Source organism: Balaenoptera ricei, chromosome 20 (genome assembly GCF_028023285.1).
Source record: "Balaenoptera ricei isolate mBalRic1 chromosome 20, mBalRic1.hap2, whole genome shotgun sequence".
Classification (NCBI taxonomy): Eukaryota; Metazoa; Chordata; class Mammalia; order Artiodactyla; family Balaenopteridae; genus Balaenoptera; species Balaenoptera ricei.
Window position 1 is genome coordinate 17,476,782 of NC_082658.1, and position 12,797 is coordinate 17,489,578.

The window sequence follows — 12,797 nt, forward strand, 5'->3', positions numbered from 1 at the left end:
ATAGTTTCTGATTTCCCTTTTGATTTCTTCTTTGACCACAAAGTTACTCAGAAGTGTGTTGTTTAGTTTCCAAAGAGCTGGAGATTTTTCGGATTTGTTAATTTCTAATTTAATTCCATTGTGCTCAGAGACATATATCGAATGACTAAAATCCTTTAAAAAATTTTTTTAAGTTTTTTTTTTTAATTTATTTTTTTGCTGCGTTGGGTCTTTGTTGCTTCCCGTGGGCTTTCTCTAGTTGTGGCGAGCAGGTGTTACTCTTTGTTGCGCTGCACCGGCTTCTCATTGGATGGCTTCTCTCGTTGCAGAGCACAGGCGCTAGGTGTGTGGGCTTCAGTAGTTGTGGCACACAGGCTCTAGAGTGCAGGCTCAGTAGCTGTGGCGTACGGGCTTAGTTGCTCCGCGGCATGTGGGATCTTCCCGGACCAGGGATCGAACCTGTGTCCCCTGCATTGGCAGGCAGATTCTTAACCACTGAACCACCAGGGAAGTCCCAATTCCAGTATTCTTAATCTTTTGTGTAGATCCATATTCCAATCTGGTGTCATTTTGCTTCTGCTTAAAAATACTTCTTTTAACCTTTCTTATAGTGAAAGTCTGCTAGTAATGAATTCTTTCAGCTTTTGTATGTCTGAGATAGTCTTTATTTTGCTTTTGTTTTGACAGATCTGGGTATAGAATTCTAGTTTGATAGAATTCAATTCACTACTTTAAAGATGTTATTCCACTGAGTTCTCGTTTACATTGTTTCCAACAAGAATTCTGCTATCATTGTTATCTTTGTTCCTCTGTATGTAGTGTATAGTTTTTTCCTCTGTCTGCTTTTAAATTTTTCTCTTTATTGCTGGTTTTGAGCAATTTGACTATTTTTTTGTGCCTTGGTGTAGTTTTGTCCATGTTTCTTATGCTTAAAGTTCATTGATCTTCTTGACTTTGTGAGTTTATAGTGTTTACCATTTTGGGAAAATTTTGGCTATTATTTCTTCAAATTTTTATTTTTCTCCTCTCCTTCATGGACTCTAGGTACACATGTATCAGGCCACTTGAAGTTGTTGCACGACTCACTGATGCTCTATTCATTTTCGTTGTTGTTTTGTTTTGTTACTCTTTTTGTTTCATTTTGGATCGTTTCTATTACTATGCCTTAATGTTCACTGACCCTTTCTTCTGCAGTGTCTAATCTGCCATTAACCTCGTTCAATGTCTTTTTCATTTAGACATTGTTTTTAATCTCTAGAAGCTCAATTTGAGTCTGTTTTACATTTTCCATGCCTGTACTTAACATTTTCAGGGTTTAGTCTGGGTTTTTTAACATATGAAATACAGTTATAATAACTTTTCTTCATGTATAATAACTTTTTAAATGTTCTTTTCTGCCAATTCTAACATCTGTATAGATGATGGGTTAGTTTTGATTGATTGCCTTTTCTCCTCAGTATGGGTCACATTTTCCTACTTCTTTGCATGCTTGGCAATTTTTCATATGATCCCAGATATTGTGAGTTTTAGTTTATTGTGTGCTATATATATTTATATTCCTGTAAAATGCTTGGGCTTTGTTTTGGGTGAAATTAAGTTACTCAGAACAATTTTATTCTTTTAGGTCTAGCTTTTAAGATTCGTTGGGTAGGAGTCCAAGTAGCCTGTAGTCTGGAGCTCGTTATTTGCACCTACTGAGACAAGTCCTTTCTGAGTATCATGAGGTTTTCCAGTCTGACTTGTAGGAACAGGTACTATTCCTACAACCCTGTGTGATATCCAGTTATTCTTATTATTAATCCTTTCATGTGGTTCTTTTCCTGGCATCAAGGAATTCCTCACACAAATGTACTGACCAATACTTTGTTGAATTCTCAAGAGATCCCTCTGCATATCTCCAGAGGTCTTTGTCTGTGCACTTCTTTTCTCTCTGATACTCTGCTTTGTGAACTCTAGTTACCTTGGTTTTCCCAGACTCTCAGCTCCATTTCCTCAGTCAGGGAGTCCACCAGTCTCTGCCTGGACTTCTCTTCCCTGTACCATGACCTGGAAACTCTCTCAGAGAAGTAAGTTAGGGCAATTATAGGGATCACTTCATTTATTTCCCATCTTCTGGGGATCAATGAACTTTATTGCGTGAGGTCCAGTTTCTTGAAAACTGTTGTTTCATATGTTCTGTCTGATATTTTCATTGTTTCAGGTGGGAGGTTAAATTGGACCTTGTTGGGGCTTCCCTGGTGGCGCAGTGGTTGAGAATCTGCCTGCCAATGCAGGGGACACAGGTTCGAGCCCTGGTCTGGGAAGATCCCACATGCCGCGGAGCAACTAGGCCCGTGAGCCACAACTACTGAGCTTGCACATCTGGAGCCTGTGCTCCGCAACAAGAGAGGCCGCGATAGTGAGAGGCCCACGCACCACAATGAAGAGTGGCCCCCGCTTGCCACAACTAGAGAAAGCCCTAAAAAAAAAAAAAAAAAAAAAAAAAATTTGGACCTTGTTACTTCATCTTGGCCAGAAGCCAATAACATTCTTTAAGTCTGTTTTGTTTTGATACAGGGTCCAATTAAAGATTAGGCATTGCATGTCGTGTCTTTGTTTCCTTTAATCTAGAATATTTCCCTCGTTTTTTTTTTTTTTTTTTTTTTTGGTCTTTTATGACATTGGCATTTTTGAAGAGTCTGAGCCAGTTGTCTTGTAAGTTGCCCCACAATCTGGATTTGTCTGTTTCCTCATTAGATTCAAAGTAAACATTTTGGGAAAGAATACTATATAGGTGATGTATTCTTCATACTTCAGCGCTTCAGGTGGCCCAGTGCTAAGTTTGATCACTTGACTAAGGTGGTATCTTCCATATCTCTCCATTGTAAAGTTATTTTTCCCCTTGGTAATTGATAAATAATATGTGGGGTGATAGTTTGGGATCAGTGAAGATCCTACTTTCAAACAACTCTTCACCCAACTGTGCATCAGTGATAATCCTTGTCTGAATCGATTATTACATTGATAGTTGCAAAATGACACTTTCCTAATTCTGTCATTCCTTTTGCATTTATTAGCTGACATTATTCTATAAAGAAGAGCTCCCCCACTTTTCATTTTGAGTATCATTATGAACTCATGTGCTTTTTAAAAAATTAACTATGTTATACCTTATTATAATGATAATGTTATTCTTTGGAATGTTCCTTTTGTCCAGATTTGGCCAATGCGATCTCTGTTATTGTTTAACCACATGATGCTTTTTTTTTTTTTTATAAGTTTATTTATTTATTTAGGCTGTGTTGGGTCTTCGTTTCTGTGCAAGGGCTTACTCTAATTGCGGCAAGCGGGGGCCACTCTTCATCGCGGTGCGCGGGCCTCTCACTGTCGCGGCCTCTACCGTTGTGGAGCACAGGCTCCAGACGCGCAGGCTCAGTAGTTGTGGCTCACGGGCCCAGTTGCTCCGTGGCATGTGGGATCTTCCCAGACCAGGGCTCGAACCCGTGTCCCCTGCATTAGCAGGCAGATTCTCAACCACTGCGCCACCAGGGAAGCCCACATGATGCTTTTTTATTACTAGAATAATTTGTAATATATTACTACTCACAAATAGGAACTGAGAAAGGGACTCCAGAAGGTGCGGTCTTATTCAGACTCTTCTTAGAAGTCTGCCTTCTTCCTGTGTACTCTCAACCCAAAGTGAGGCTTTTGGGTGGGAAGGAGATACTTCTGAATTAAACTACAGATCAATGTCACCCAATTCTAATCCCTATTCCCTTTTTGCTAGACATACCATGCCTACTGCCATCCTAATCCTTCTGTTGGGCACCTCTCTCCTCCTCTATATTTATTTACAACAGTCAAGAGCAGCAGTTGGCCAACCAGCCCTTATCCAGTTGTCCAGCCCATATGCCTCAAGAACTCCTTTTTGCACTGGTCTGTGGTGGTCTTGGCCTACCTCTTCTACCTACTCAAGTAACTCTTTTACCACGAATTTAATTACCTGTGTTTCCATTTATAGGATCTTACCTAGCCGTATGGCCTGCTGCCTCTGCCAATTTAAAACTACTATTGAGGTTGTCTGTCAGACAGTCAAGCTGCGTTGTGACAGTGAATGCCTGACAGACGTCACACGTTGCGGTGAGTCTCAATTGCGGGATAATAAATTTTTAATTTTTAATTTAATTTTTTAATTTTTTAATTTTTATTTTTAATCAATGATAAATTTTAAAATTAATGATGTAATTGTATTATTTTAATTCATTCATTCAGAGCTCCAGCTTCCTAAGTTTCTCAGAAGTACCCCTTGCTAAAAATCAGATTCTTGATTACATTATTAAGCTAATAATGGCTGGGTTACATTGTTAGCTTAATAATGTAAATGATCCGCATACATAAAGGAACAAGAGAAAGGAATGGAAGGGGGAAGGGAATTAACATTAATGGCCACATATCCTATGCTGTGCTCTCTGCAAACGAGAACTTATTCATATAGTGCATCACAGTTTGTAAACTGATTTTATATACATTAGGTCTCAAGTACCCTTTGTCTTATAGGACAGATACAAATATATTTTTGTTTATTTTGTTTGTTTCTGCAATTTTATACAGAGTACAAGAGATGCTGTTTTATGTCCTATTTGGAGCCTGAGAGTTTCTGGTTCCATAACCAGAAGCTGCTACCTAGCCCTTCTAATGGCTGGGAGAGCTAGTTTATTCTTAGACTGTCCAGCTCTGAACTTGCTCTGAATCTCAAGCTTTTCTATCCACAAAACACTCAGGGGCTTTCAACCATTTTTCTGTATATTAGATTTATTGGCACTAACTTGATGACTTCCAAAATGTGCTATCATGCCCAGGTAGCTTGAATACAGGTCTCTTTCAGTGATCGAGAGCACCTCATAAATAATAACACTTTGCTACTTGTATAAAGACAATATTGCTGATTTTTCAACACAATTTTATTTATTTTTTTGGCCGTGCCACACAGCTTGTGGGATCTTAGTTCCCCAAGCAGGGATTGAAGCCGGGCCACAGCAGGGAAAGTGCCGGGTCCTAACCACTAGACCACCAGGGAACTCCCCCAAACAATTTTTTTTACTAATTATATTACTCCCTTCTCCCCCAGAAGTGGGCAGTAAAGGCATTTTTAATCTCCTTTTACAGGTGAGGAAAAACAAGATCAGAGGTGTAAGTGCTATGACCCTAGTGCCCCGATCTCCTGTCCCCAGTTTGGGGCTCTCTGCAAGCCCATGCTCCTCCTTTCTCATGACCCTTCCCTCCTCCTTGACCCTCACCAAAAATACTTTTAATCCTTTTGGAAGAGAAGCCCAGCTACACAATGGTACACATTACCTTCACACAGTCAGAAGCTTTGGATGGTTCCCCAAGTATAGCTGGAAATATTAGAAGGAAAATGAAATGAAAGCAAAGTAGCCATCTGACAGAAGTTGCTTTTTCCCTTCTGCATTTTACGACCTCAAGTTTATTATTCCACTGATTTGTTGAACGTTCCACATTGGCATACAGTCTGGCAAATCTCTTAACTTATAGCCCAGATCCCTGCCCAAATTTTAGCAAAGAGCCAGGGCGGATATAGTGTTTTTTTCTGTATAGAGCCTTCTGTTACAGGGGCTGGGGTATATGGAAGCAGGGACTGAGCAAAGGACTCGGTGGGTGGGTGGAGAAGGACATGTCCAGATGACGACCTGTTAGCAGCGGTTGTTGTCGTGGTCATCTGTGACAGTAGCAAGAACTCAAGCACACTGAAGAGGTGGAGAGAGGAAGCCTCACACGCCTCTGCCTCTCAGGCAGGACAGGATGGGGTATGTGAATGTGAGGAGTCACAGTAGATCTGCGGAGAGTCCAGCTGAGTAGGGGAGTATTTGTCTTCCAGCCTTGGCTCTTCTTGAGTACTGGCCCCTGGGAACCAGTGGAGTAATCCTGAATATAGTTACTATATTTCACACTACAGAATTTTCTGAGTAGATAGCCACTTTTTCAGGAGATATCTTTTTCACATTTTGTTGTTGCCAGTCATAGGCTTAAGTGTGGGCTTCTTTTTCTCCTAAGTGGCACTCAGACGTTGACTGATTCCTAATTCATTTGGCTGTGGACTGACAAAAATCTGTCCCATCAGTCTTCAATGATCAAAAACAGTCTCTTCTTTTTTGACAGACGAAGAAACATCTCTTGGGAATGCAGAAGGATCGTTGATGAAGGTGTTACAAGCCCGGAAGAAGAACAACAGCACCGAGCTGATTATTGAGCCAGAGAGGGCATCCTCAGATAAAAGTGCTGTCAGCTTGTCAGGCTTCATGAATGACCAGCTGGACTTTAAAAATGAAAGTGATATTATCAGTGCACGAAGTTACATACTGCCTTACATCTCAGAGGGAAATCTAGGAGATGTGGAATCAACATTATTACCATTCCTTCAACTTCTTTTTTCAAATACACAAGATGGAGATATGCTCCTGGGCCTTTTGAAAAACAATACAAGGAGCCCTTCTGTTAAACCTGTACGCAAGAATTCAACTAATAAAAATAAATTGAGGAAACTCCATTTTCTGGAAAATGTGTTAGATGCAGAAACTCAAGAAAAATTTGATGAGGTTAAAAAGGAGGAAAAACCTGCCACGCGTACGCGTTCCAACCTTTTAAGTGCCATGTTTAAACGCTACCTCTATCTAAAGAAATTGGAAACTCCCCAACCACAGAAAGACAGCCCAGCAAAGACTGAGAGTACCGAGGAAAAGCTGCTGAGAGTGAACAGGGTCCTCAAGGGCCCAAGGGGCCTACAGAAAATGCACCTCCAAGCAGTGGGAGATGAGAGCGTCAGGAGGAAACAGAATGCCCAGCCATCTGTGGCGAGCACTGCCGAAGAAAGAAGGCTCAGGAGGCCATCCCCAGGAAAGCTGAAACAGCTTCTCATGGTGCAGAGGCCCAGGAAGCTGGTGGGAAAGTCCTCCAATGCGGAGTCTTCATTTATCAAAGAACACAAGGCAGCAGGCTCCTCTACCCTGAAACAGTACTTCAAGGTCAGGCCGTCTGCCTCCATCCCTCCAAAATCCCCATCTGAGGTTAAAAGCAAATCAAAAGACTTATCCAACACTATACTTGTTTTAGAGGATGCCAAGGCTAGAGTTAGAAATATTAAGGATTTTGAACTAATCTCACATTCTGGGAAAAAATACATCTTCCATAAAATTAGGACTCATCGGGTCCAGAGAAAACCCAAAGGCAAAAGGAGTCGAAAGTTCAGAAAGAAAAGTTCACTCAATAGAATGATGCTTGCAAGCCCGCCGTTCTCTGTAGTGAGGAGTCTCATAAATTCCCCTCCGCGAGAAGCTGTTTCACCTTCAAGAGAAGTGACTTCTCAGGAAAATCCTTTTCCAGAATTATTTTCTCTTTCAGACCCTTCTACAGAAAACACTACTTCAGAAAACAATACTGCACAAAATGTTTCTGAAGAAGTTATTTCCTCAGGAAACTCTACTCTGCCCGGAGGAACCGGCCCTGAAAACACTACCCATAAGGATGTCTCCACTGCACATTCTGCTGTTGCTGCAGACAACAGTATGGCACCTGTTCAACACACCAACGAAACACAGTGGGAGCACCACAACACGGGCACTGAATTATCCTCTAAGCCCACAGGCTTCACTTTCCCAGGGCTCACATCCCCGGGTGATCAAGTTGAAACTCAGCTAAACCAGCAGCTACGGTCCCTCATCCCCAACAATGACGTGCGAAGGCTCATTTCTCGTGTTATCCAGACTTTGATAATAGACTGCTCGGACACCCACGTGCAGCTGGCCTGTGCCAACCTCATCTCTAGAACAGGCCTCCTGATGAAGCTTCTCAGCAAGCAGCAGGAAGTAAAGGTGTCCAAAGCGGAATGGGATACGGGCCAGTGGAAAAGTGACAACTATATCAGTGAGAGCACAGAAGCCCAGAGTGAGCAGAAAGAGCAGGAGTCAAGTGAGGTGAGGAGAACCCCTGAAACATGGGACCTGGACTTTTACTCAGTTTAGGACATGCCATGGACGTGCCCAAGCAGGAATACCACGGGCTCCTAGTCTGTATCTTATCTTCAGCCATGACACTGGCTAAGACAGTGATCTCCCACTTTACTCATTGAGAGAGTGTGCCACTATTCCTAGGGTAGACGAGAAAAGGACATAACGCAAGATAAATAAATTGTAGATAAATAAGTTGTAGAAGAAAATGCTAATGATAAGATTAATAACATTAAATTTGGCTTGTTCTTATAGAAGCTACTCGCCTGAAAGGATTGGGTTTTATAGTAGTTTAAGAATAGTTAGCTATTGTTTAGAATAGGTTTAAGACTAGTTAGCTTTCATCCCTTCTATCTCCTTGTTTGTAAAAAATTGTTATTTATTTTTTTAGCTCACAAAAGAAGTTCCAGGATATGGCTATAACAACAAACTCATCTTGGCAATATCTGTAACTGTAGTAGTGACGATTTTGGTTACACTTCTCTGTCTCATTGAGGTAAGGACAATAATTCATTCAGATTCAGAACCCACAAACTGAGAATCAAAGCCACCTTTCCACCTACTACTACTTGATTCTTCTCTTTAGTCATGAGGACTGAGATACACTTTGTTCTTTTACTGAAAAGTATATTCCCAGGAGTTTTTTTTCTTTTTCTTTTTTTTCTTTTGGCTACATTATGTCTTCATTGCGGTGCGCGGGCTTCTCATTGCGGTGGCTTCTCTTGTTGTGGAGTACGGGCTCTAGGCACGCGGGCTCAGGAGTTGTGGCGCACGGACTTAGTTGCTCCGCAGCATGTGGGACCTTCCCAGACCAGGGATCGAACCCGTGTCCCCTGCACTGGCAGGCGGATTCTTCACCACTGCGCCACCAGGGAAGTCCCCACAGGATTTTGAAAGGAGCTCCACTCCCAAGAGATCTCTTTGGAATTGGATCCATGATAACAAGCCATTGGACTGTTTTGACAAGTTCAGTTTATAAGAAGGCCAGAGTTGACATGATAGTAAAATTTCTTCAACTCAAAAACTATGCTGATTTGATGTACTCACCAGTCACTCTCATTCTACTGTTTATTTCTTTCCTTGTTGGCTGAAGTGGTGAGAGACATACGATCTCCATACTCATGGAGCTATCAGTCACCCTGGGAGGGCTAAAAGGACATGCCTAAAAGATCAAAGTGTGATCTCGTCAATTCCTTAGGCTTACTTAGCAGCTTGCTTCTCCAGTGTATTAGGAATTGTGTAGGTAGGTTCCATTAAAACACTGCAAGTAAAATCCTGCAGCAGGCTACCCTAAAGCATGTCATATTTATAGTAGCCTATTCCTGGAGCTAGCCTGTTTATCTTCTGTTCAGTTACATAATGGTTTATTACTTTTCCCAACAGGCAGTGGCTAACATTAAAAGAGTGATTTTAATAAGCTGGCAATCTTGATTCTACCCTACCAGTCCCACCTGCTTTATTTACCTTTTCTCTTGCTATGGCAGCCCTCCATTGCAGCCAGAGCAGCTCCTCCCTATACGCTGGTTACACCACGTCCGTGCCTGCTGTTGTCTGTGCCTTTGCCCGTCTAAGATTCCCTGATGTTGCTTTGCCTGTGGAAGTCCTATGAACCTCTCAAAAGCCAGCTCAAGTTCAGATATCTTTCTTCATAAAGCCTTCCCTGCATACTCCAGCCCTCCTGATCCTAGTCCTGTGAGGTTTGTCACCATTTCTTAGGGGCCATAGCAAAGCAGTCCCCTCCCCTCAGAGTTCACAAAAGTGGGAAGCAGTTTTTTAAAAGGCAGCCCCCCAAGAGAGAAACACCAAAGTTAGCACATCATGGCGCTGAGCAGAGATGTGTAAGGACCAATGGCTTCCTGGCCTATCAGACTTGAATAAAACCTGACATGATGTACTAACTTCTAAAGAGAAATGTGTCTATCTGCAGGAGGGTTGGTCAGTAGTGAAAGCATAGAAAAGGTGAGGAGAGACCAACATGGGCAGCGCCCGTCCTCACATTGCCCGAGAGTAGAGATGGCACCTTAGGCAGCAGAACTGAAGAGTCAGGCCCGCTAGCCAGGCTGTGCCTGTTGAGGAGATGGATGGATCCAGCTGCCTCAGGCCTTCCCATTAAATTCTGGATTCACCTGATTCCTTTTCTAATTCTGTTGTCACCAAGTAGCCTTCGATTGTGTGATTGTGCTTTAGTGTGCCACGGAGGCCTGTCTCCACAGAAGGTAATTCTCTGATTGTGTAGACACGGATGCCCTGTGTGTAGAACAGATGTATTTCTCCTTGTCAAGTAATAATTTGGCATTCTGATTTTTGATCAATCCTGTGATATTGATAAAGTGAGACTGCCACAACAGGAAGACGCGAGTTGTCTCTTGGTGAGGAAGAGTATGATTTCTGAGCCTAGGAGGCTGGGGACTAGCATGGGGTCAGCTTGCTAGTCATTGGCCATTGCCCAGACTGTCCCCTCTACATCTCCAGGTGGCATGTGGCCTTTTGCTTTTTTAGAATTTCTGTAAAGTCCCCTTTTTATTGTTTCTAACTTCTCTAGAGTTTAACCTTACATTTGTTTTGTTTTGTTTTGTTTTGTTTTGTTTTGTTTTGGCCTGTGGGATCTTAGTTCCCCAAGTAAGGATTGAATTTGTACCCTAGGCAGCGAAAGCGAGGAGTCCTAACCGTTATTTCCTCTCCCCACTTATATGATAAGCTCTTAGAGGACAGGGGCCATGCAGTGTTCTTCCTATGGTAGACACTAATGGTGTTCAACAGAAGAGAGATGAGGCGTTATGTCAATTCCACAGTGAGGAATCATGCAACCGAATATTTATTTGAAGTAGCATCGAGTCCAGCAATAGACCCATGTGTTCTTAAGACTTCTGAAATGTCATGTTTTAATATTCCAAACAGTGGGGGAAAATGAATAAATGGTGATAGACTAGCTGCCTAACTATTTGGGGGGTAAAGAATAGCAGATCCCCCTTTTTCATCTTAAATAAACATATTTCCATAAATGTGAAAAAAGACCACATAAAGGTATTAGAAGGAAATAAAAGCAGTATTTTTATAATCTTCAGAGCCTGATGCCACAAGCAGAGCCTTTGATATAGTCCACCATCTTGTCTGTGACACCAGCTTAGCACTGATTCATGCCAAGCGTAAGATGAAGAGTTTTCCATATATTGTCTGATTTAATGCCCACAGTTCTGTGAGGCTGATATTACTATCCCTCCTTCATAGATGAAGGAGATCAATGTAAGGCCCCAGTGGCCAAACCAAAAGCAGAAGCCAGTTTCACCCGACTGCAAAGCTTGTGCTCCCTACTTCACTCTTTTGTCTTGTCTCCTTAGAGACAAAAACACTGGAAAGATTCGAAACACTGAAATTCAATGAAAACCAGTATTTCTTTACTATAAAGAGTTTTTTGTTTGTTTGTTTGTTTGGGGGTGGCGGGGTTTGGCCGTGCTGTGCAGCTTGCGGGATCTTAGTTCCCTGACCAGGGATTGAACCTCAGGCCACAGCAGTGAAAGCGCCAAGCCCTAACCACTGGACCACCAGGGAACTCCCAAGAGTTTTATAAGTCAACAAGAAGAAGACAAACAGTCCAGGGGAAAGGGGGGCAAGGGCTGTGCAGAGTAGGAGGTGTGTTGACAGTCTGCCACCATATCTGCCCGTCCTCTCCTCATGGCTCATGTGGGGTGGCTTTTGTTAGCCAGGCCTTTGTCACCTCATGACGTAAAAATAATCTCTAATATTTTCTTCAAGTACTTTTGTAATCTGTCTAGAATTTGTTGTATTTGTTTTTTAGTGTGGTTGAGGCAGGGGATCTAACTTCCCCCCCCCCCCACATGAAGATCTAATTGTTTTCAAATCTTTCACTGAATGGTTTATTCTTTCTTCCCTGGTCTCATGTACTATCTTCATCTGGACTCTATTCTGTGATCCAGTTATCTTGTCCTGTACCAGTACCAATATCACACTGCTTAATTCCAGTTGCTCTATAACATATTTTATATCAGGTAGGGCAAGGTCCTACTCTTTGACCTTCTTTTCCATACATTTCATAACTATTCTTACACATATTCTCTACCAAATGTCGGCTGGCCAGGTTTTATTTAAAAATTATTTTGGATATAAATGGATTGCATTGAATTTGTAGGTTAATTTGATGAGAATTGACCTCTTTACAACATTCTAGGAGGATGGTATCTCATGCCATGTAGTACTTCTTCTTAATGTCCTTCAGAAAAGTTTTAATATTTTCATCACATAGGTCTTACAAATTTTTGGTTAAGTTTATTCCTAGGTACTTTATGCATTTTTATTGATATAGTGAATGGGATGTTTCTTCTGTTTTTTAGTGATTATTTGTGTTATATGGGAAAGCTGTTGAGGCTTATATGTTGATCTCTTGATTTTGTATGTAGCCATCTTACTCATGTTACTTCCAATAAAATTTCGGTTGATTCTTTTGGTCTTTTTAGGTCCCTCATTTCATATGCAAATGTGTTTGTCTCTTCCTTTCCAAGACTTCGTTTTTCTTTTCGTACTGATTAAGACCTCCTCCACATTGATCGATAGTAGCAGTAATGATGGGCATCCTACTCTTGTTGTTGACTTTAAAACAAGGCTTAGGTTTCTGCTAGATACTTTTATTTTCTTTTCCTACTTCTAAGAGTTTTTATTAGGAACGATCTGTTGAACGTTATCTAAAACAGTCAATAAAATATATCGCCAGCTGCATGCAAGACCCTAAGTTAGGTACTGTGGAAGAGGCAAAGGATTATTAAACAGGGTAGAATTCCTTTCCTTCAAAAAGTTATCATCTCA

The 12,797-nt window shown here is 41.6% G+C and overlaps 1 protein-coding gene across 1 annotated transcript in view; it reads left to right on the forward strand.

Moving 5' to 3' along the window:
• The window catches only part of LOC132355630 (leucine-rich repeat-containing protein 37A-like), a 53,396-nt gene that overhangs the window by 38,463 nt on the left and 2,136 nt on the right, over positions 1–12,797 (forward strand). Inside the window, 3 exon segments of the mRNA XM_059908070.1 lie at positions 3,980–4,098; positions 6,136–7,946; positions 8,371–8,475. Of these exon segments, the coding sequence (XP_059764053.1) occupies positions 3,980–4,098; positions 6,136–7,946; positions 8,371–8,475 (2,035 nt within the window).